This window comes from Caretta caretta, chromosome 1 (genome assembly GCF_965140235.1).
Source record: "Caretta caretta isolate rCarCar2 chromosome 1, rCarCar1.hap1, whole genome shotgun sequence".
Classification (NCBI taxonomy): domain Eukaryota; kingdom Metazoa; phylum Chordata; order Testudines; family Cheloniidae; genus Caretta; species Caretta caretta.
In genome coordinates this window covers 97,217,698-97,243,698 of record NC_134206.1, presented here as the reverse complement: position 1 = coordinate 97,243,698, position 26,001 = coordinate 97,217,698, and the positions used below count along the sequence as shown (strand labels likewise).

The window sequence follows — 26,001 nt, the reverse complement described above, 5'->3', positions numbered from 1 at the left end:
ATCCTGGTGATAGATTTAATTGTCATCAGAATAAGTCTTTGGTTTCTGTAAATTTTTTTTTATCTCAGTTGCTTTAGAAGTGACAATATATTTTCTTTCACAGAGTTTAGATATTGTTTTCATGTGGTATGCGGAGTGAAGTTTGGACCTACTAAAGATATCACTTCAATTGTTTGATTTCTGTCAGGAAGGCTTACACAAAAAGCTTAGTCTCAGATCCTTTAAAGTTCAAGCATCTGCCACTAGGGACAAAAATTTATTTTCCTGTAGGCAGTCACCCTTCATTATAGATTATAGTGCTTCTTCTTTTAGCAGATAATCTAATTTAAACCTGAGAGATGACTCATGCATCCTCAATAGGATTCAAATCTAGTTTAAATTCTCAGATGTCAGAACCTTTCAGTTCTTCCTGTGTCTCTTTTCTAAACATAAAAGTGATCCTTTGGTTGTCTGTTTCTGCTGAGGAGAATAGAGGAATTGAGTGTGTGTAGAAGCAACTAATTAACATTATTTTCAAAGTATTTCTGTAGTACTTGAAAACACCTAGAGTTTGTTACTAATGTTCATTTGGATTTCCACACTAAGGACCCTGTTCTTCAGTCACTTTTAAAGCACATAATTTAAGCTCTCATCCTGCAAGATGATCCATGTGAGCAGATGCCCATCTTTAAAAAAGGGAAGAAGGAGAATCCAGGGTTCTACAGACTTGTCAGCCTCACCTCAGTCCCTGGAAAAATCATGAAGCAGATCCTCAAGGAATCCATTTTGAAGCACTTGGAGGAGAGGAAGGTGATCAGGAACACTCAACGTGGATTCACCAAGGGCAAGTCATGCCTGACCAACCTGATTGCCTTCTATGATGAGATAACTGGCTCTGTGGATATGGGGAAAGCAGTCGACATGTTGTTCCTTGACTTTAGCAAAGCATTTGACACAGTCTCCCACAGTATTCTTGCCAGCAAGTTAAAGAAGTATAGGCTGGATGAGTGGACTATATGGTGGATAGAAAGCTGGCTAGATTGTTGGGCTCAATGGGTAGTGATCAATGGCTGCATGTCTAGTTGGCAACTGGTATCAAGTGGAATGCCCCAGGCATTGGTCCGCAAGTTCACGGATGACGCTAAGCTGGGGAGAGAGGCAGATACACTGGAAGGTAGGGATAGTGGAAGATTGGACAAATGACCAGGGAAGAGTATAAAAATATTGCTTGGGAATGCAGGAGTGAAATCAGGAAGGCCAAATCACACCTGGAGTTGCAGCTAGCAAGAGATGTTAAGAGTAACAAGAAGGGTTTTTTCAAGTATGTTAGCAACAAGAAGAAAGTCAAGGAAAGTGTGGGCCCCTTACTGAATGAAGGAGGCAACCTAGTGACAGAGGATGTGGAAAAAGCAAATGTACTCAATGCTTTTTTTGCCTCTGTCTTCACGAACAAGGTCAGCTCCCAGACTGCTGCACTGGGCAGCACAGCATGGGGAGGAGGTGACCAGCCCTCTGTGGAGAAAGAAGTGGTTCAGAACTATTTAGAAAAGCTGGACGAGTACAAGTCCATGGGGCCAGATGTGCTGCATCCAAGAGTGCTAAAGGAGTTGGTGGATGTGATTGCAGAGCCATTGGCCATTATCTTTGAAAACTCATGGCGATCGGGGGAGGTCCCAGACGACTGAAAAAAGGCTAATGTAGTGCCCATCTTTAAAAAAGAAAAGAAGGAGGATCCTGGGAACTACAGGCCAGTCAGCCTCACCTCAGTCCCTGGAAAAATCATGGATCAGGTCCTCAAGGAATCAATTCTGAAGCACTTAGACGAGAGGAAAGTGATTCATGGATTCACCAAGGGCAAGTCATGCCTGACTAATCTAATTGCCTTCTATGATGAGGTAACTGGCTCTGTGGATGAGGGGAAAGCGGTGGACATGTTGTTCGTTGACTTTAGCAAAGCATTTGACACAGTCTCCCACAATATTCTTGCCAGCAAGTTAAAGAAGTATGGGCTGGATGAATGGACTATAAGGTGGATAGAAAGCTGGCCAAACTGTCAGGCTCAACGGGTAGTGATCAATGGCTCCATGTTTAGTTGGCAGCCGATATCAAGTGGAGTGCCCCAAGGGTCGGTCCTGGGGCCGGTTTTGTTCAATATCTTCATTAATGATCTGGAGGATGGTGTGGATTGCACCCTGAGCAAGTTTTCAGATGACATTAAACTGGGAGGAGTGGTAGATATGCTGGAGGATAGGGATAGGATACAGAGGGTCCTAGACAAATTAGGGGATTGGGCCAAAAGAAATCTGATGAGGTTCAACAAGGACAAGAGCAGAGTCCTGCACTTAGGATGGAAGAATGCCATGCATTGCTACAGATTAGGGACCGAGTGGCTAGGCAGCAGTTCTGCAGAAAAGGACCTAGGGGTTTCAGTGGACGAGAAGCTGGATATGAGTCAACAGTGTGCCCTTGTTGCCAAGAAGGCCAGTGGCATTTTGGGATGTATAAGTAGGGGCATTGCCAGCAGATTGTGGGACATGATCGTTCCCCTCTTATTCGACATTGGTGAGGCCTCATCTGGAGTACTGTGTCCAGTTTTGGGACCCGGTCCCAGACACAACCCTAGGAACCTCAATCTTGCAGTGTCCAATGATGCCTGCTGGACGCTGCAAGCTTATATGAGTTCGTCAATTTAACACAGGAATTGGTGTGCACCAGGCTTGTTATCCCAAGGGCACTCTCTGACACGCTTTAAACCAAACGCACTGCTTCAGGTGAATAAACAAATGTATTAACTACAAAAGATAGATTTAAGTGATTATAAGTCAAAGAACAAGAAGTCATGAAATAAAAGTAAAATGCATTCTAAGTTGATCTTAACACTTTCAACGCCCTTACAAGCTTAGATGCTTCTCACCACAGGCTGGCTGGTTGACCTTTAGCCAGGCTCTCCCCTTTGATCAACGCTTCAGTCACTTGGTGGTGGTGTCTGTAGATGTAAGTGGAAGAGAGAGCACATGACAAACGTCTCTCCCTTTTATCATGTTCTTTCTTCTCTCTTGGCTTTTCCCCACCCCTTCATAGTCAGGTGAGCATTACCTCATTGTAGTCCCAAACTGACCAAGGGAAGGGGGGGGTGACTCAATCGAGAGATCAACAGATCCTTTGTTGCTTCGTAGGCCAGCGTCCTTTGTTCTTGTGAGGCTGGGCTGAGTTTGTCCCATACATGCCCTAATGAGGTGAGAACTGCCCCTCTGCTCCTGGAGAGTTTTGCCTGGGCTTGTTTTAAGCCATGAGGACACATTTTCAGTCTCACAACTATATACATGAAATTACAACCTATAACAGTACTGTAACAACAATGCTCAGTGCATCATGAGTCTTCCAAAGACACCCAACATGACAAACTTTGCATTGGATACCACACAATCATATTATAAGGATGAACATGGGATTGCAGGGTGTTCCCCCAAGGTACAGAGTGTCACAGCAGTTCTGCAGAAAAGGACCTGGTGATTACAGTGGATGAGAAGCTGGATATGAATCAACAGTGTGCCCCTGTTGCCAAGAAGGCTAACGGCATACTGGGCTGCATTAGTAGGAGCATTGCCAGTAGATCGAAGGAAGTGATTATTCCCCTCTATTCAGCAGTGGTGAGGACACATCTGGAGCATTGTGTCCAGTTTTAGGCCCTCCACTACAGAAAGGATGTGGACAAATTGGAGAGAGTCCAGCAGAGGACAACAAAAATGATTCGGGGGCTGGGGCACATGACTTATGATGAGAGGCTGGAGGAACTGGGCTTATTTAGTTAGTAGAAGAGAAGAGTGAGGGAGCATTGAATAGCAGCCTTCAACTACCTGAAGGGGGGTTCCAAAGAGGATGGAGCTCGGCTGTTCTCAGTGGTGGCAGATGACAGAACAAGGAGCTGTGGTTTCAAGTTGCAGTGGGGGAAGTCTTGGTTGGATATTAGGAAAAACTATTTCACTAGGAGAGTGGTGAAGCACTGGAATGGGTTACCTAGGGAGGTGGTGAAGACCCTTTATCACTTGGCCCCTTCACTTGGCCCCTTCTGTCTTACCTTATCAGGACCCATCTTTTTGGCTCAGCCAGTGATGGCAACCTATTATTATTATTTATTAATAATCATAAGCATACTAGAGAAATGTGCTCTAGGCAAAATTACTATAAGGTGGATGCACAACTGTTTGAATGACCATATTCAAAGAGTAGTTATCAATGGTTTGCTGTCAAATTGGGAGGGTATATCTAGTGGGATCCCATAGGGGTCAGTCTTGGGTCTGGTATTATTCAATATTTTCATTAATGACTTGGATAATGGAGGGTGGGGGAAGGTCTGTAACACACAAGCTAAGTGAACAATGTGACAGCCCCAAACAGTATATTAGTTCCACAATATTTTGGGGTTGGAGTTACTAAATGAAAAGAAAAGTGAAGGGGGAGTGGGGACATTGTAGAGAATGAGACTGAAGGGACAGGATGGGGAGACGAGGGTAAGAGGGACAGATGTGGAGTGAAGCTCAGGTGAAGAGCCTGTGAAGGAACAAGGGAAGTGGGGGAGGAGGAGATAGAGCCATTCAGCACAGGCAGAGAAAGTCCAAGAAGAACTGTAGAACATTCTCTGGATGTCCATAGGTCCCAGATTTGGCTACTTCTGCAGCTGCTCCTACCAGCTGGAGTTTGATTCCTTTCTGCAATTTCCTCCCATGCTACATGGCAGAGGGGAGATCCTAGTGCCCCCATATTAGAGCGTCTCCCTTGCACAATTCTGGCTCCAGGGGGATACGTCGGGGGGGGGGTAGCCCTGCTGGACCCCATTTTAAGTCCTGTCCCACAGTGCTGAGGTTGCTTCTCCTCCTACCCACTGGAGTGTCTGTAGCTGGTTCCTCCCTGCAGTTGTTCTCCTGTCCATCACCACTTTGTCTGCTTCTCTCACAAGGTCGTATATGTGTTCTTCATGCCCTCTGTGCATGAAAGACTGTCCTGAACTTATTCACAAAGTAGATCTTTATTGTTCTTGAAGTCCTTTGTCAAGAGCCATCTCTGCCATGATTCCCAGAGTTAAACTACCAATGGATAATGGCTTGTAGAAATTTATTAACCTCTCTCTCTTTTTTAATTTTATTTATTTTTTCCTTAAAAGTAGGTCTTGTGACCCCATTACTGTTACCCTCTTCTCCCTTTTCCTGTCCATTTCCCTTGTTATCTGCTGCAATCCTTTGTGTCTGTGTTTTGTCTTAATCTAAATTGTGAGCCCTTCAGGGCAGGGACTTTCTCTTACTGCATTCGTGTCCAATACCCAGCACAATGGGGTTTTGAGTCTCACTGTGCCTTTGGGGGCTACCATAATGAAATAACTAACAATAGCACCACTATGTGGCAATCCTAAACACTACACTTTTGTTTAATTTGTTTCTATTTTGTAATCACTTGTTGATTTGTTGGTCCAGTATAAATCAAAGCTTAAAATATACTTTTTAAGTCTATTTGTAATTGCGTAACGTATTTCCGTAGACATGAAAAAAGTTAGATTTATAGGATCATGATATTTTTTTCCCCTTTAGAGTGATTTGCTTTTAACATACATGCATGTCTCAAATGTAACCTACTTATTAATGTAAACAATCTATCTTTCAGATCTCAAAGAATGGAGATGATACAATTAAATTATGCTTGTGTATGATAAGGAATGATCACTGTGGTGAACGCTGAAGAATATTCATAAGGTGTAAAGTTTGCTTTCATAGGTTTAGTTTCATGTATCACTGCCCTTGTATTTATCACTAGAACCCACTGGGATAAATCATGACATTGTATTCTAATATTAACTACTTTGTGTAACTGTAATGACTGGTATGGTTTACATCTTTAAGAAATGTAAATTTCTAATAGCTGACCAGTAGAGGGGGTATATTACCGTTGTCAAGTATTATTACTTAAAATAATGTGGATTTTTCTCTTTTTGTTTCATATATCTAATCTTATATGCCATTATGGATTGCTTAAGGAGAAATTGTTAACTTTGTTTGTCTAATTAGAAATATAGGGTATAAGATTTCCTATACATTCAAACAGCTTTGCTGTTAGTGAAAGCTATAGATAAGGCTGTATAATTATTTTTATGATAACCCCTTTTTTCAGAAGCTGATTGCTCAAAGGAAGTTTTACCAAAAAAAAAAATTCCTATGCATAATCTCTGTCCATCAGTTTGGGTTATCATTGTGGAAGGAGGGAAGAAAATTGAAGGAAAATTTATTCAGCCATATCTTAGTTTTAGTCAGAGAGAAATTTTTTTCCCCTCATTCTAAAAAACTCTCTGTTACAATTCCAAGATTGGGAATAAAGGACGAAAGACTAGCTGCAGATTGCTTCCAGCTGGATAGAGGCCAAACTCAACATCCTGCAAAATTTAAGTTGCTCTTTGAACCTGATGGTGGGGTAAGCACACTTACACTGTTGTTGTGCCACTCCTAAACACAGTGGGTAGAATGGTGGCCCCATTAAAGTCAGTAGCAAAACTCCCACTGGTTTCAGTGGGGCCAAGATTTCAATTATATTCTATATAGATTTGTATACCACGCTCATCAGTAACTGTGTGCCTTCTAGTACTACATCAGGCAGTGTGACTACATCTATGCCATGTGTTTGTTCTCTTGTCCTGTCCTTAGAGGGTGAAAGGCATGGAGTGGAGTGTCTTATTTTGGTAAGGTTTTTTTGTTTGTTTTTTGTTAAATATTCCTGTTGTTATATATTTATATTAGAGAAGGGAAGGTCAAAGAAATGTGCCTTGCACTTGGAGTGGAAGGTGGTGAGGTTTGTGATAGTCTTTACTTCCTGGGGGAGTTTATTCCATATTCTTGGACCAGCCCTGGAGAAGGTTCTGCCTCCCACACACAGACAAGCTTTACTCTTATTGTTGAGAGTTCCGTTGTTCCAGAGGAGCGAAGTTGTCGACCATGATGTTCATCCTGGAGCTTTAAGTGGCCTTTTAGGTACAGTGGGCCAAAGTCATGAAGCTCTCTGAAGATGAGGACCAAGATCTTGAACTTGATTCAAAATTCTGTGGGCAACCAATGTAAAGAACAGGGGATAGATCGGATGCACTCATGGTAGCCTGTGTTGCTAAGAAGATGCTTGTAGCATTTTGTATTAGTTGGAGTTTCCTAAATGCTGAAGAGTTCATACCCAGGTATATCACATTGCTGTAATCCATCCAAGAGGTGACAAAGGCACGAATAACCAAGGTCAACTCTTCATCCACTAGGATGGGATGGAGTTTCCTAGCCAACCAGTGGTGGTAGAAAGCATTACTCACAGCCATTCCATTTGTTTCATAAATGATGGGCAAAGACATGGAAAATCAGATAGTGCTAACTTTTCCAAACTTTGGGTAGCAAAAACACCACTAGTATGTTATCTTCTTTGACAGTAAAAGCTGATGGAGAAGAAAAGGCACCTTAGGAATCATATGAGATGTGGCACTGCTAAATTGTATGGTAGAATAGGCCTTTTATTAATATCTGTTTTGTAGCTATCCTCGCTAGGCACTTTCATAAATATAAAGGGAAGGGTAAACACCTTTAAATCCCTCCTGGCCAGAAGAAAAACCGTTTCACCTGTAAAGGGTTAAGAAGCTAAGATAACCTCATTGGCACCTGACCAAAATGACAAATGAGGAGACAAGATACTTTCAAAGCTGGAGGGGAGGAAAAACAAAGGGTTCTTTCTGTCGGCGTGTTGCTTTTGCCGGGACCAGAGCAGGAATGCAGGTCAGAACTCCTGTAAAGAGTTAATAAGCAATCTAGTTCGATATGCGTTAGATTCTGTTTTGTTTAAATGGCTGATAAAATAAGTTGTGCTGAATGGAATGTATATTCCTGTTTTTGTGTCTTTTTGTAACTTAAGGTTTTTCCTAGAGGGATTCTCTATGTTTTGAATCTGATTACCCTGTAAGGTATTTACCATCCTGATTTTACAGAGGTGATTCTTTTACTTTTTCTTTAATTAAAATTCTTCTTTTAAGAACCTGATTGCTTTTTCATTGTTCTTAAGATCCAAGGGTTTTGGGTCTGTGTTCACCTATGCAAATTGATGAGGATTTTTATCAAGCCTTCCCCAGGAAAGGGAGTGTAGGGCTTGGGGGGATTTTGGGGGGAAAGATGTTTCCAAGTGGGCTCTTTCCCTGTTATTTTTGTTAGACGCTTGGTGGTGGCAGCAATAAGGTCCAGGGACAAAAGGTAAAATAGTTTGTACCTTGGGGAAGTTTTAACCTAAGCTGGTAAAAATAAGCTTAGGGGGTTTTTCATGCAGGTCCCCACATCTGTACCCTAGAGTTCAGAGTGGGGAAAGAACCTTGACAGGTACTTTACTGGTTAAAGCCAGAGGGCAGTGTGGACAAGACTAAAATAGATTTAAAGATTAGCAAAGAAAACGTTGATGTAAAAATCTTCAAAGATGCTTGGGTCAAAAAATAACAACTTAACAAAGGGAAGATGAGGCTCTAGAAAATCAGATGAGGGTGTGAAATGTCACATTTACTGTATTTTTTAGATGGAGCACAGTCCTAATTATCTTCTTCAATATGAGGGAGGATATTATAAAAAAGCTGCTAAAAGTTCTGGAAGTCTTATACAGGATGGTAATAACATATGCTTTCCTGACCATAGCCACAGGACACAGGCAGGTGGAAGGCCTTTTAAATGAGCATTTTAAAGGAAAGAGTTGTGTGTTCAGTGATGTTCTAATTATCATCATACCAATCTGACTCTGAATGATATATCATTGCAATCTGCATTGCCATTCACCTGGACCCTCTCTGACTCAAATCTCTCCAAAGTTGTGGGGATTTTGCCACACCACTCCTAATGGCATGCATACCAAAATTTGCTGGTTTGAGCACCAAGTGGTTAACATATCACTCAACACTGTGGCAAAAGAATATCTGGTCAGGTAGCTACCATCCCTGTGTACAAATGGAGGTTCTAACCTTTGTATGTGCAGTGCTAGAAATGCTCTCATGTCTTTCTCTGGACACAGCAGTTCATCTGAGCATTCTTTTAGTTCTGTTGTGGACACACATCCCTGTTTGATTAGTCTTTGACTCTTTCTAGACCACTGTTCCAATAGACCACTTTTTTTTTTTGCCATGCTAGCCTCTGGAAAATATCCTGCATTGTAAATTTTATCCATGCATGCTAGTGGGGATTATATTGTTTTGTAATAAATTATATATTTTTATAGTATTGCCAACTCCAAGCACAAAGACATGAATCAGATCTGCAAAATCATGAGATTGTCTTTAAAGTCATGAGATTTTTAAAATAACTTTAGGTTATCTTTTTATTTGCCTTTTGAGCCTTTAGACTGCAATAGGGTCATACTGTCAGTCTTTTCTCTGCTACCATGAATGTTAAAAACTGTCTTTCTTTTTTTCTTCAATGAAAGTTATGATTCTCAGGTAATCATCTGACTCCAAGAACTGGGACTTTAAGAAAATCACCAAAGATTGTGAGACTTTCAAATAAAATCTTGAGAGTTCGCAACGCTCTTTTTATATTGTTTAAGAAGTTCACTGTTAATGTTTAATGGTGCATTGTGTCCAAAGCCTGTTTTGAATTCTAGCTTCTGGCATTATACCACATTAGCAAGCAATTGTTTTTTAATATTCTTGGAGAGCAGACTTACCAAAAAATGTCACATATTTCTATATTCTTCTTTGTTTCCTAAAAACAAACTAAAAATGGCTTTGAAAGGAAACATAAATATGTCTTTAGCTATTTCAGTCCATTGTTCTAGCTTCATAGGAAGAAAAACAAGATACAGTGGATGTGGTTTAATTCGGCTACAACTTTATTAACTTATCTGGGAATACTGGGCAATAAATCATACCGTGCAGGTCATCATTCTTCCCTTAATCATCTCTACCTATTGGGACTAACAGCCCCCGCCCCCATTCCCAACCTGGAAGTAGCCCATTGTTGAGAAGCCCTATGTGAGGGTTGAGAGGAGCTGGAAAGAAAGGGGGTGCCAGATGTTACAGGCACCAGTCCCCTTCTCCAGCTTGTTTAGGAGATGACTTCCCTAAATCCCCTTCCATCTCTTGTTTATCAGGGAACTAGAACCCTTTTGGAATGATTACCTGCACTGGAGACCTATCACATCTGGCACCTACTGAGCTGTGACATCTTGAACTAACCTTACCTACCCCCACTGGATCTCTGATCTGCTATGAGGAGGGTGAAAAAACCCACCCTGGCTTGGCCAGTCTGGCAGAGGGAAAAATTCCTTTCGAGCCCCAAAGAACAAGTCAGCTAGCACAATGCCCACAGCAGATCAGAAGAGACCCAGTCCTACTCTGATCCCATGAGTGGGAGGGTGAGTGCTGCTGGTCGGTGCAGGATTCCACATGGAGGGCATGGGGTATAAATCCCCCCCCAGCCCACCTCACCCCTGTGTGCCTGATAGGTCGATGCTGCCACTGAGCTGGACTTCTGGCTTACCTCTTGCTCAGTGGAGACCCTCAAAGCCGCCACAACCCCTTTTCTTTCTCATGCTCAGACAAAGACCCACTGCATTCAACAGCAGTAAGCACATTGTTTAAATTACTTCCGGGAAAGAGATCCAAAAGAGAACAAAATGAAATAAGAAATAATCTGAATACAATCAGGATTTATATATCATCATACAGTTATATCACACATGCTCTTTCAGAAATTAATGTCTTCATGGTACACAGAAATCCAAGTGAGAGTCCAGTAAATGATCTGACTGGTAAAGAGCCAGCAAATCATACATTTTATATGGCCTATTCCAAGTTTCTGCTACATTGGTGCTTTGTAAAAATGTGAGTAGATGAAGCATTTGTGCATAATAAATGTGAATGGTTGCATATATATATATATATATATATTTTTACTTCAGACAATGTTAGCGATGCATGATGCCATGTCCTCTTATTACTGGGACCTGTTCATTCATAAAAAAAACTGCTTATTTTATAGATTGTTAGACTACTGGAATTACAATGCTCTCGCTCCTCATACTGTCATATAAAAGTAGACGTATACAAGAAAAATAAATTAATATTGAAATGTTTTCACAGTGCATTTAAAGAGGTGGGATATTTTATTTCTTGCTTTTGTATTCATCCTGTTTGCATTACATCCAGCACTTAATTTTTCTCAAATGCAGGGAAATTTGATAATTAAAATACCCTCCTCCCCAACAAAGCTAGTGAAAAAAACAAGTCAAGAATCTTGAGTGCAGTCAGTGTTTTTGGTTGTCTTTTTTTTAGATGTTAGTATAAGAAGGACAAGATTTAAAGCTATTTCTGAAAGGGAAAGGAGAGAATAAATAAGCTGTATTATTATGAGTAAAGATCTCATTATAAACTGAAAAAAAAAGATGTGGTTTTGTATTTGGTGGATAAAGCTATGGTTTTTAGCTAGAGGCTATTCAAAATTGTTAAATGATTCTGATCTCTTTATTTACTGTGAAGGAACACAGTGATTTAGGAAAATATTAATATATGAAGTGAGAAGCAGTAAGTGAGCTCAATGATCAATAATTTGAAAATTGCTTGTGAACATGCCATGAAAGAAGGTAAAATCTTTTGTAAAACAGATTATTTAGGAGCTTATTTTATTGCAGCTAGTAAATCTTATTCTGTATGGAGAATCCTGGTAAGACTGAAATTGTAGAGAAAGTGGTTAACTGGTAATGCTGTATTATAATAGTAGAGTGTTTTGACACTTAAGGTGAAGGTAGTTTGAGAGCGAAAAAGTAGTATAGTAGTGGGAATCAAAATACTTTTAAATGTAGTTATTGGTAATGAGGAATTTGCATACATTCTGTGCTGAAATTTTAACCTTGGGAGATCAAATTTTAACCTCGGGAGAATGTTAATAACATATGTGTTTTCCTGACCACAGCCACGTGAATACAGTTGCCAACTTTCTCATTGCACAAAACCAAACACCCTTGCGCTGCCCCTTCCCCGAGGCCCCACCCCTGTGCCCACCCTTCTCTGAGGCCCCACCCTCACTCCAGCCACCCTTCCTCTGTCGCTCGTTCTCCCCCACCCTCACTCACTCTCACTGGGCTGGGGCAGGCGGTTGGAGTGTGGGAGGGGGTGAGGGCTCCAGCTGGGGATGTGGGAGGGGGTCCGGGCTGAGGCAGGGGGTTGGGGTATGAGAGCGGGTGAGGGCTCTGGCTGTGGTATGGGCTCTGGGGTGGGGTCGGAGAGGAGGGGTTTGGGGTACAGGAGGGGGTACAAACTGTGCTCAGATTTTCTTGAAATTTCTTAACTCTTTTCCTCTTTTCTTTTTGACAGTCTTTTGACAGTCAAGTCTTTTTCAAGTAGTAAATTAATTTGGGTAGCAAGCACCCCATCTGAATTTGTTACATGCTGGCAGTTCAGATAAATGGATATTATGATCTCAGCACATTTCTGCCAGCACCACTGTGCCCATTTGCAAGAATCTGAGAAAGTGATAATATTCCTGTCAGTTTCAGGCCTCTGAGAAAATATGGGGCAGAATTCGTTTGTATTTATGGGATGCCTGTAGGGAAGCCAGCAATGCTGTGTGGCAGTTTACATGGGCATGTGGTGCTAACTCCATTAAAAAAAAAAGATAAGAGGCCTATAGACATTTATTTGTGAGAACATGGAAAGAAAGCCAGAATGGATCAGTAACTGTCACTTACACAGGAGATGTATTTTCAGATTTCTCGTTGGAGAAATCTCTTAAATTTATGTTACCTTTCAGAGTCTGTCCATTTTTAATTATTTTGTTGATTGAATGATTACATTAAGTTGTATTTTACTAGGTTGATGCAATGTGTTCTTCCTGCCAGCATTTGGTATGGACAAATCCACTTTTTTTTTCTGCTTTGATAAACTGGAAGACTTCTTATAGTTGCAGTAAAATTTGTTTTATTAAACTATGTGTATACACTCAGTGTAGGTGGAAAAAAAAAAGTGTGTATGTCATAGTTTAACAGACCAAGACACATATGATATTGTTACCAACTTATACCATGAGCAGAGCAGAATAGAAAAACACATTTAATGTGGGTAAATTTGGGTATGTTTGTACCACAGAATATACAGCTCTGTGTGTAAAAGTTCAGTTCTGCATAGTTATTGCCTTTCACTCCCATCTTGTGTATATTGTTGTTGAACTATATATAAAATCATTTAAAAATTATTTATGATTTGGGATGGTTAATGCATGTGTGATTTTTTTGTATAGTTAGTGATTTCCTATCCTTATAGCCAATCTGGTGTAAATTCATTTGTTATTTATATGCAGCTGTAATGCACCCTGTTATAGAAAAACCCTTAGAAGCATACCAACCCTGACTCCTCTTCTTTGCTTGCACCTTACATCCCTGCTTCAAACAGCTTCTGAAGCACATATTGTCAGCGTAACACTTCACTGGGAATTTCCACCCTAGTCTTGCTGATGTAAGCAGGGGAATAGTCCGCTATTGTGGGGAATTTTCCTGGCTTCTGCATTACCCTGGTGAAGTGGGCTAGTGAAAGAATCTGAGTCCTCGCTCCCAATTCCTTTACCCAGCGGCCTCCCTGCCCTTGAGGACTCCCCTTCAACTCTCCTGTCTGGGAGAGTCCTCGTAACCCCAACAAAGCTGGGCCCAGGATTTCTGGTGGGCTCGACCCCCAACACTGCTGTGGTCACCTAGGACAGGGGCTAGGGTGTCCCCACTCCAGGATACTCTCTCTGCACTGGGCACTTCTCTGACCCACTGATCATTACATACAATTTAAAGCAAATGCAAGTTATTTAATCAACAATTAATTTGAAAAAGAATAAGGGAAAATGGGAAAGGTTAAAGGAAACACATCAACCCGCTCTGTGGCAGGGGAACATCACAGTTTCTCTGGAATGTCAGGGCAGTTCACAGTCTGTTCCTTGTAAGTCCCAGCCTCCTTCTCAGGCCCTGGGTGTGCTGCAGGGATGCTGTGGGTTGGACACTCGCTCTGATGGTGGCCACATGCTCTCAGGCTCGAGGTGGCAGGGCCCTTCTTCCCAGTGTTGCCCCTGCCCTGGCAGGGTTACCAGTCCCCCTCCGAGTCTGGCCTGCAGAGCCGCCTGGCTGAGGCGTCTCCCTGTGCTGGGCCTGCTGCCCAGGGTCCCCCCTCGCTCTCCCCAGCTGCTCACCGCACCCGGCTCTGGACTGGTCCAACTCCAGCTCCAACTCCACTCTGTCTTAGCTCCAGCTCCACTCTGCCTCAGCACGGCTGCTGCTCTGCCTCCAGCTCCCTGGGCTGCTTCTTTGGCCCCTCTGCCTCTGGTTGCTACAGCTCTGCTCCCAGGACAGGTCTGCTCTGCAGGCTGTTTCTGTGACTCTGCTCCCTGCACTGACCTGCTTCGTGGGCTGCTTTTCTGGCCCCTCTGGATCTGGCACAGCTCTGCTCCCCAGCTCAGCGTGGGTCCCAGTTTTCTCCTTAGCTCAGCCCCACTCTGTCCGACCCAGGCAAATCCAGCTCACATGGAGGACGGGACCTCCCTGGCCTCCTGACTCTGATTAGCCTGCCCGCCCCCTCATTCAGGCTGACCTGGAGCATTGGCCTCTCCCCATTGTTCCTGGGGGCTGTCAGTCTCAGGGTCCTGATTTCCCATCGGCTCTTCCCCCCTTTTAGTACTGGGAGCTAGCAACTAAGACACCCCCACTGAATGTTAGTAAGGGGGCAACAGTCCCCTTACACTTAGTAGAAAAGATGTTGGCCAATTGCACACTTTCTACTGTGTAGCTGCCCCCATTGAAATCCTGACTAAAGCAGGTGAGAAACTGTTTTCCTCTCTTGCACAAATTTGCAAGATTTTGAAAAGTGTGTGTGTGTGTACGTACACGCCTGTTGTCCAGCTGTTGGGGCACTAGCCTGGGATGTGGGAGACCCAGGTTTAAATCCCTGCTCTGTCGGATTCACCTCCAAGAAGTGACTCGCTGCTCCAACTGTTGAGATATGGTCAGTCTCTGTCTTTCCATTTTGTCAAAAAATTCCCAACCACATCTAGTCCTGGCTCAGCTAAGTACTTCAGCACATGCATAACTTTAAGCATACAGTAAGCCTGAAGAAGTAAATGGGACTGCTTGATCTTATGTGTATGTGCGTAAGTACCTTGCTGAGGCAGTTCCTAAATGTACAGATCCCCAAGCACTCTGTGTTGCTTCCACGGGGTTTGTGAGGGCTTGGAGGCAGTGAGGGATGATGCTGTTTGGCTCTGTTACCCTTCCTTCAACCTGTTTGTGGCCACTGGAGCAACATTTTTGGAGTGGGTGGTAATGGCCCCTAACGTAGTTTGTAGAAAAGCAGATCCTGCTTTGAGCAGGGGGTTGGACTAGATGATCTCCTGAGGTCCCTTCCAACTTTGATATTCTATGATTCTATGATTCTATGTCCTTGAGCATTAAACCTAGTGTTTAAGCCCATTCCCATGTAATTGTTCAGGTTACAAACATTTTATTAATAAAGTGTACATTGAATAAAAGTGTAGAATGTTCAAAATGCTCCATACTAAGGATTAGCCTAATCTCTACAGGTAAAACGTTCTAGGCAAAAAACAAGCATCTCTAAGGCTCTATCCCCAGCAGTCTTACTCTAAAACCTTTTCTTGTTCGAAATAAGGGAGTCAGCAGACCAGCAACAACAGAGTAGGTCTGAAATGTATGATGACCCAAGTGAGTATAGGGCTTTCTAAATTATTTGCAAGACTTTAAAATCAATCCATCTATTTTATTCTGTTGTAAAGGAATGTTTTGATTAATACATTGGCCAGAAAGTAAAGCAGGATAGTAAAATTCATTAAACAAAGATTACTAATCACTTGATTTTGGGAATTTGGATTGTGTAATACTAAATGCTAATAGTAGCACATGAAGGTTAATGTGATTGATAATAATGTGAAACTGGTCAAAGAAAATTCTTTCATTTTCTGGTGTTTAGATCATAAATGTTGATTCAGTTTGGATTATATTCCTTTAATCATTTAGTATGAATAAACATTTTAAATAGGTGTGGTAAATTGTCAAGTATTTTCATTGTTTGGATGAAAAGATTTGAACATCTACTCCAAAGTACCAACAAACACCTGCCGAAGCAAAGTGGCTATAGAGCACCTGAACACATTCTGATTCATGAAATTAAAGCAGTTTACAGAGTTAGTAAGAAAAGAATATCACACTCTGAGGTTTGATGTCCTTTTCATGCAGAAGAAAAGAGTTTCGATTCTTTCACTTCAAGTTTAGCCTAACTATTGTATTGTAAGGGAGGTTTAATGAATCATTGTTTAACTTAGATACTGCCAAGTATTTGACAGTTAAATAGTCTCAAATGTGTACATAGCACTTTGCTGACAGACCCTTATTTAACTGTGATTAATTGGCATTGAATAGTTATTTAATTACTTCAGAATAAATCTAAGAACAGAGTGTGGTTTGATTAAGTTATTTAATATAGTAACATACATGGAACTGCTGGAGTGAGCACGTTCTCCACTGCAGCTTGCTACTGAAATTACACAAAGCGTTTGGAAGTTTCCTAATACTAAAAATATCAGGTTCTTTTGGCAGATTCAAGTACTCTTGCAACACTGACACTTTAAAATATTTCTGAATTGATTTATGGGAAGACTTTTTTTGGTCAGTGGAGGTTATCCATCCATTACTATACAATGTCTATATTTTTAGTAATTTTGGTTCTTTTAAAATGCTATGTGAAGAAGATGTGATTCGTATTTGAATAATTCAAGTTGCATGCAGTAGTTGAGTTTGAAAATGTGGGTTAATTCTAAGGCAGGATTTTTGTGGGGACTTACCTACTACGCGTTCAGTGTCCTGAAAATACCACAGTCCAAATGATCCATAGAACACTCACAGCTTATTTAAGGGACTTGGGGAAGCGTAAAGGAGCCCATAGAAATGGTGATAGGCTATAAGGGCCCCAGAGGGCTTAGAGAAAATATTTTCTGTAGGCCAGCTTAACAGGTCCCAGATATCAGGTACAACAATCCTTTGATCCCAGGGCTCAGGCTGGAACTATGGCTCTAGGACCCTGCAAGGTGGGAGGTCCGAGTTCTCAGGCTCCAGCCTGAGCCTCAATGTCTACACTGCAACTGAACAGTTCTTTAGTCCAAGTCCCACAAGTCCAAGTCAGCTGCACAGGCCAGCCATGGGTGTCTAATTGCAGTGTAGACATATCCATACTATGAATATGCAGTCTCTACCTATGCCACATCAGAATGGCAAATCCCTGAATGGGGCACTGAAATTTGGATGCAGGCTATTCTCTGTGACTGGTCCCTAATGTTGGAATTTGCTCTGTCTGGTAAGCTGTCGTTGCCGGAGTTTATTACTGTTAAGAGAAGTTATACCTTCTGTGAACTGGGTCCCCTGGGCTTGATTCTGATCTCATATAGTCAATGGAGTAACACTAGGGTAAAATCAGCTTTTGTGAAAGTGGGATTAAGGCCCGTTGCTTTGTTTGTTTGTTTCTTCTGTGCTAGAAATTTTTTGTTTTTATTTGTGATGCACCCGGATACAACAGTAATGGGCACTAGAATAACTAATTAGCAATAGGAGAAGGAAACATGAGCCTTTAGGAGGCAAACACTTCCATGAGCTTAATGATCAGTCATGCTTTCCCAAAAGGAGTGTGCATAAATACCGAATAGACAATAAACAACTTTGTGCAGTAACTATTGAAGATTCCAAAATATTAAAATCTTGCAATTGTAGATAGACCTGAATTTCCTATTTAGGAATTGGTTGATCCAACTCCAGGATGTTTACATTTCTTTTCATAGGGTGGATTGTAGGCGGGCCCATTCCTTTCAAGTTCAGTCATGTTCATGCACCAACTGTTTTTCTTACTCATATTTTAGTCCTTGTCATTCTACAGAATTACTATATTTACATTCGAATGTGGATTAGGCAGATTAAAAGATTTTTTCCCATTTTATTGATAATGTCAGATTAATTTCTACTTTCCTATTACCTGCTGTATCAAAAACATTCTCTAAAAACATATAACAATTTTATAAGGCAATCACCAAAATTACATTATTGGTATTAGTTAGCAACTTGATTACCCATGAGAACTAAGTAGGAGTTTGATTAGAATGTGGATATGAGGAGGAGATAGTCACGCCAGAGGAATCTTTCTTATGGTTCACCCAGCTTGGTTTTAGCGTGGGTCTGTATGCATCAAAGAACTTTAGCCAAATGAGATGTTATTGTAAATGAGAATATTCTGGAACTTGTTCTTGGCAGTCATAATGAGTTTTGGTATTATTTTATAAAATGTTTGTGTTGTGTATGTTTTATTTTGTTTTAAAGAGCCAGAACAGAACTTTATTACTGTTGCAACTTAAAACTTTCTCCATCTGTCTATGGGGGCTGTCGTAGAGCTTTGAAACTTTTTGAGGTAGTGCAAAGGGGTAGTCACAAACCTCTATAGTAACAAACCTCTAACTTTCACTTGTAAGTTGCAATAAAAACCTGCCAGAAAATGGACAACAAAACTTCAGATAGTGTTGGGATTGAAACTTCAAAGTGATAAACTGCTTTGTGATAGTTTGTGAGCATTTCACTACTAATTTGTCTCAGCCTTCTACCCTTCACGGCCCTGTCTACAAAAAGTACAAAGTTAAACTATTTTCACAGCTGTGTTAGAGTAACTGTAATGCTGCTCCAGGAAGGAATTTGCATGTGCTATCTACTCATTGAATCATGGGACATGGTGAAGGTATTCCAGGTTTCCTGACATTGTTAATAGTGACCTGCACGGTACTACTGGTGTTGAAGCAGCCAGTCTGAAAGAACTTGCTTTGTTGGTGCACGTTCTGTGTATTATGGAATTTCCTCTGAGGAATAACCAAGATAATTCTGCTGCAATCTCTTATCACTATTACAAATAAACCAGATTAAAGGTGAATGCCAAAACAAAATTTAAAACAGAGAGAAGCTCAGGCTTCTGTGCTGTATGTCCCTGTGCTAAGCAGGCCACGGGGGCAGTCTGAAGAGAAGTTAGCACTAAACTTTTTTAAATGATCTTTTCCTTTGTGAAATCCTCTTGGTACTATTTGGTTCCCTTGAAGATATCCCAGAATGTGATGTAAGAGCTACCAACAGTCTCACTGCAGCACATGCATTTCATGGGCTGAGTCACCCCTCCTGTGTCAAAACCCCCATGGGGGGATCAAAGGGAAAGAAACCTCCAAGCTGCATCCCTTGATGGAGTTTTCCCTGATCTTTCTGTTCCAACATGAAACAACTGGCAGGGCTCATTTGCAAATCTGGAGGATACCCAAAAACTGCAGGATCTCTGCGCCATCTGCACAGAGGCCCTGTGTCTCAGAGCTATCTCCATGCCCGTAACGTGCCCTTCCTCTCCCACTACAATGGCTCTGCATGGACAGAGGTGATTCCCCATGATTCTTAAAAGGTGATTCCCCATGGTTCAAGGGCACCTGAGAACAGGTTACTGTGCCAGGATCAGTTAATTTTCCTGAGTACTCGTTACAAGGTTGAAAGAGGGATTATGTGTTTCTCACTTCATCCCACTCCCACCCAATGTGGGGTTTCCCAGTCCCTGTCCATCCCACAGCACATCAATCCTGACCCTGTGAACAGTCTTCTGTGAGCTACTAGGTAAGTGGGGATCGTGCTGTAGAAGTAGCTGTCCTTTCCCACTGTGTGGTGAGATCTGCATGGAGATTTTAGGAGTACAGCCTGGACACATAGTGTTTGTGATATCACAGAATAATGCACTTTCAGATATCTTCAGTAAACCTAGACATATCAAGAGGTTATATCAGAGAGAGAGGAGAGACTGTTGAGAAAGCTGGTTTAAAAAAAACATTTGTGAACTGAATAATCCTCTCCCACCTGATCCTGGCTAATGAGACAGATGTTCATCACAAAAATCTCAGTTTAACTCTGTTTTTATTTTTTAATCTGCAGTTCATCTTTATGCCAAACTTTTAAACGCAACAGAATTTTCAGCAGAGGACCCGCTCTTGCCCCTCTACCAGAGGAGGATTTGAAAATCACTGATTTTTGTCACTTTTCTTAAAAAAAAATACATTCTTCAATTCCCTCTCCTTATGATCCATGATTCCAAAAGAGAGAAAAACTAAATCTCATCACAAAATTCATTAAAATAATTGAGGTAGATAGAAAGAAAGAAAGAAACTTGAATGTGTCCACATACATAAACCCCTTATGAAAGGTAAGATTCTCATCCCTAGGTTAAATGGTACCTTACTTCCTGAGTAGAAGCATCAGTTCGTGGAGTAAAGTACTAATCGACCTAATGGTGGCAGAATGGTGACATTTATAATTAAAGCTCTCTTGCTATGACTGAATTTTTTTCACACAAGTAGACCTTAAGAAAATAGAAGAGAATAAATGCTTCAGTGATAACAGATTAAAAATGTTATTAGTTTTAATAAAGATCAGCATTGTCAAGGTTTTGAATAAATATAAAAAACATGCTGCATCAACATAAAAACATGCCACATCAATACAAACCTAACTAAAATTTGATTCCAGAATAGCTGCAATGTGAATTTAAAGATGCTAAGATTTCTTTACTTTTGTGAAATCTAAGTTGGTTAAAAATCACAGAACTACTAAAAAGGACAATATTAGGCCTTGCAGTAAATGCATACAACTCAGGTAAATGTCAGTGGAACTTGCAAGCAAGGACCAGAGTCAGACAGGTTATGGCCCATATTGATTGATGTATATAAGTATTAAGAATCTAGTCCTATAACTGTTTACTTATGTGGATAATGTCATGCATGTATGTAAGGATTTGCAGGATTGAGGTCTTAAGTTCTATCTAAATGACTAGTTTCAGACTGTTATGAAACATTTGAAATGGTGGTGACCACACACTATCACTATTAAATAAACAATTTATGTCTGTATTAAAGAAGCATTCATTCAAAAATAATATTTTTATTCTTTTTTAGCAAAATGTATTGCACTAGCTGTAAAAAATCTCCTTTTGTGTTCTGTTTTCAGAAGATCTCCTTTTTTGTTTATTTTCAGATGTCAGCCATTTTCTTCTTGCTTTTCTTAAATTGCCTGTAAAACTAAAGCATATTGTATTTTAAAAAATATTATTCTGATTTTTTGTGAATTTTTAAAAATTGTCTTTGAAAAAAACTACAATTTCTTTTGAATCCTGTTTTTATAGGGAGAATTTTAAATCGTTTCTCCAAAGATATTGGCCATCTGGATGATTTGCTTCCACTGACAATTTTAGACTTCATACAGGTAATGTAGTTGCTACTGTTTGAGAATTTTACCTTGTGCTATGAATTTCAAGTCCTCTATACTCAGATGACATACAAAACCCAATCACTTATCTGCCAAAGTTTTAGTTGAATGAATTTAATGAAAGTGCTTGTTTGTGAAAGAAAGGTGTGGTCAAAATTTAATGTGCAAGTGAAAAGCTATCATGAGCAATAAGTGGCAGGTAGGTGTGGCTATACAACTTGCTATCATGTCAAGATTTCAGTTCATAGTAGCTACATGCTTCATAAATCACTCCAGATTTGCCTCCAAGCACTCTGGCAAGCCTAGTGTGTTATGAAATATATTTACAGTAAAGAAACAATCAATTCACATGGCAAGATAGCACAGATTAACCTAATTATGTGTGTACTTCCACAAAGAAGCAAATGCTTACCACACCATTTTGGATTAAAATAGGTGTGGCTTTTTACAAAGAAAGGATTAGTAATAACAGGGTGAAAATAATAGTCTTAATAGGAACAAGAGAAAGAAGTTACTGCAAATAGAAAAATGTCTATAAGCACAAACAATGTTAGTGACAATAAAAGGATTAAATTTATGATATTCCAGTGATTTTGACTGGCATCCCAATTCATCCTTTTTATCAATACTTCAAAAGCAAAATGTTTACAAAAACAACCGCTGTATGCTAAAATATTCTTAATGCCTGTAGACTTAAAATTCAGAATTGCAGAAATTAGAGATGGAAAAGACTGATTAGACCGTCTGTAGATTCATCATTCTACCTATTCAGAAATGTTTCCTACAGTAATATTACTTAGTGCTTTATCCAGTCTTTTTTTAGTTAAAACACATTTTTTAGAAAAGACCTCTTTTCTTGCCTAAGCAAGGCCTTAAGGTTGAAGAGCTTTTTGTCCTGCTTTTCAAAGCTGTTCAGTGCAGTAGACCCCTTTGAGAGGGAGATGGGATGGCTTTTTTTTTTTTAATCTGCTTGCAGGACCTCCCTTAGAAATTGTAAACACTTTTTACCATTATCTGCTGTTTTTCTAACTCTTAATGTTAAGTTTTTGAATTTGCCTAGTTTCCAAAGTATACAAGAGATCTGTCCTATGGGCAGAAGGTAAACAATCTGCTAGAGCAGGGGTGGGCAAACTTTTTGGCCCGAGGGCCACGTCACGGTTGCGAAACTGTATGGAGGTCCTGGTAGGGAAGGCTGTGCCTTCCCAAACAGCCTGGCCCCTGCCCCCATCTGCCCCATCCCACTTCCCGCCCCTGACAGCCCCCCTCAGAACTCCCAACCCATCCAACCCTCCCCCGCTCCTTGTCCCTTGAACGCCCCCTCCCAGGACCCTAGCCACTATCCAACCCCCCCATTCCCTGTCCTCTGACTGCCCTGACGCCTACCCACACCCCTATCCCCTGACTGTCCCCCGGGACCCCCTGCCCCTTATCCCCCCCCCCCCCCGCTCCCTTACCATGCTGCTTAGAGCAGCAGGAGCTTGCCGCCTGGCTGGAGCCAGCAGGCCAAAGCACCGGTGGCACAGCGAGCTGAGGCTGCAGCGGAGGAGGGACAGCAGGGGAGGGGCCAGGGGCTAGCCTCCCCTGCCAGGAGCTCAGGGGCTGGGCATGATGGTCCTGCGGGCTGGATGTGGCCTGCAGGCCGTAGTTTGCCCATCTCTGTGCTAGAGTGTATGTGTATTGGCCATTTATTTCTATCAGTTATATGGAATCAAAACTTTGTTTTTCTTTAGACTTTTCAACTATCTTTTATTAGGACATCTTGCTTTGTTTCAATTGGTTTAGGCAATGTATTTTTGTTCTGCTATCCTGCTGCGTGCCCAGACTACTCTGCATACTGCCCTTTTGCTAGCTTCCTCTCCTGCGTATAGTATGCTTCTGCTCTCTCCACTGTGTACAGGACTGGGTAAGTCCAGGCTGCGGACAGTGAAATGACATGGCTTTGCTGCTGCTTCTGGTACTTGATTGTCTGCCCCTGTAATCAGCATGAAACTCCTCTCCTCCACAAAGCCTGGTGGCTGCTGCCAAAGCTGGAGAGAGTTGGAAAGAATTTAGGGGACAAAAGGAAAGGGGAGGTGTTGAGAAACTGAGGCAGGGAAAGGGAACAGAGGTAAACAGACAATTGCAGGGGAAATGATGATCCGCATTGTATTCCTCAATTTAGGGTTAACATGTCCCATGTTGTCACTCATTTGAGAATTGGGATCTCTCTGGGGTCTGTCTCCTATTGTGGAGTGTCTGGAGGTAGAGACGTACAAATATGTCTTTCCAACTAGTGCAGATAATTTATATTATTACATGCATCTTTCAAATGCCTGCCACTGTAGTTAGTAAGTGCTCAGATATTACAGGCAAATGGGGGTAAAGTCAGTGTATTGTATGTTTACCCAAACAAAACTGATCTGGGATGAAAGAATAAAGCATTTCATTGTAAATGTGAATTTCTTGTTCTTTTGACTGTTATCAAGCCTCTTATCCATATTGTGAAAACTGCAATTTGCAAAAGTTTCCCATCCAAAATCTCATGTGCTTAGCTACTTAGTTCATCTCTTGTAAATAGGGCATTTAAATATTTGAAATTCAGGTGTTCTAAAGTTTGCACTGTAAGTGAAAACACACAAGCTTTGGGAACAGATGTATGGTATAGTTAAGTGGGGGTAAAAGGATTTTTTTTAAATACACAGTTGTATACGTCCAGAATCTTTACAGAAATTATTTAAATGATTTTCGTTGTACATAAATTTCAGTGCTTCCCTGTTCTGTTGGGCATAAGAAAAGAAGCCTTAGTTAGTTAAATCCTATTGTAGGTTTGTTGCACTTAGCTATTAAACTTCTGAGCATGAGAGGAAAAACATTCCCTCTCTTTGTTAAAATGTACCACTGCTGAACGTCGGTGATGCATATTAGTTAATACATCTTGAATTTAACAGCAAAGTTATATTACATTATCTCTAAGGAAGCATAGATTTCTAGAGAGGATAACTGTTATCAATTATGATAAAGATCTTTTGTCACTTATTTTGTTTGCAGGTGTCTTTTATAAGACTTTCTATAATCCCTTCAGGAAGAAATATTTTCTTCTTTTTAAGAACAGTATTAGCGAAGTATAAAAGCTCTGATCCCTACTATTGTTGTTGATTATTTGAGGGACATTTCCCAAAATTCATTGTTTTAAATGGTTGTCAGGAGGAATCAAGTGAAATTTAATAAACAATGCAGTAACTGATTCATTTTACTTTATGTGTAGAAGCTTTTCTTGTGAAGATTTGCATTGAAGAAGTGGTCCTTGTTGTGAGTTATCGTTACTATATTAGCAAGTGTATATTTCATTTCTGAACAAATAAACTTAACTTGGCTGGGCTCAGATACTACAATGAGGAGTGCTGTAGAAGTACCTATAAATAAATAAAAATTTACTAGTTTCAGGAATTTCATAGTTAAAAAGAATATAGATTTTAAGAGAATACCAAAAATTCCCAGTATTACCATAGACCCCTAATAAAATGTACACACTGCACTACACTTCTAATGAACATGATTAGTCTAGATAGCTATCCTGGATGAAAAATAATTCCTAAAATGGAAATAATTACATTTATTTTGTCTGTCATTGGATAAACCAGAAAGAAACAGTTTGTTTATTTTTAAAAGAGACTAGAAATGTTCTGGACATGTAATAAAGAGTTGTTAGAGAAAAAAAATTAAATGGGGGGCATGCAACAAGCACAAAAATGCTTAAATAAAGCCTTACTATATTTGGGTTCCAGAGCTGACCATGTTTTTCAGAACTGTGAATCTGAAAGGGCACCCAAAGTCAGCTCCTCATAGTCCAATATGTGAGGATTAAAGAGCAGGAGACTATAAATTCTGCTTCCCTTGTTTTGTGAAAAGATCTGCTCAACTTCAGCATGAAGGTATTAAAAAGAGAAGATTTTGGCCTTACAGAATGAGGAAATCATTTTTTGCCTGCTACTTTGTAAAGATCATGTTCATTTGATAACTGTCTGTTGGAATAATTTCTTCCATCATTTTATAAATAAAAATTAGAATGATCTGTCAGAGCACACATTTAAGGATGTATGCTGCTACACTGATATCAAATGGAGCTGTATGTGCAGACAGAGGGTTATTATCGGATATTAGGTTATTATACTTAGCTGAGTTTCTTTGAATTTTACATTTACGGTCTGATTCAAAACTCATAAAAGTAAATAGGAATCTTTTCATTAACTTCAGTAGGCTCTGTATCAGGCTGCTAGCGTTCAAGGCCTGTATCCAGAAATTGGTGCACTGGTTTGGGCCCTTATGCCTCTGATGGACTCTGCGTGGGCGTAAGTTTCCATGACAGCTCATCTCTTTGTGCCATATTTATTAAATTCATAACTGATCATTTTCATTTACTGCTATGTTTGTTATAGTCCAAACTGATTTTTAGAAAGTTAGTGACTTAAACTAGTGGAAATAACTTGAAAAGCAAAATGAAGGTAACAGTGTTTGGTTGATGTAAGCCCATATACTTTGTTAGTCAGTTACCTTATAACTCTTACCCTCATTCTTCCTTCCCCTTCCTTTCCTGCTGTTGATTACATTCATTTGGGACATCTCGTTTTCAACTAAGTTGTAAGCTCTTCGAGGCAGGAACCATGGATAAAATGTTCAAAAGTGCATTGATGACTTAGGTGACTGATTCTCATT

At 40.6% G+C, this 26,001-nt stretch overlaps 1 protein-coding gene across 3 annotated transcripts in view; it reads left to right on the top strand.

Annotated features, from left to right (window-relative positions):
• ABCC4 (ATP binding cassette subfamily C member 4 (PEL blood group)) overlaps positions 1-26,001 on the top strand; it is a 205,787-nt gene that overhangs the window by 97,836 nt on the left and 81,950 nt on the right. For all 3 annotated transcript variants that reach the window (XM_048853377.2, XM_048853385.2, XM_075129321.1), the window contains exon 20: positions 21,227-21,306. In XM_048853377.2, coding sequence (XP_048709334.1) covers positions 21,227-21,306 — 80 coding nt within the window. The remainder of the gene's footprint in view (positions 1-21,226; positions 21,307-26,001) is intronic.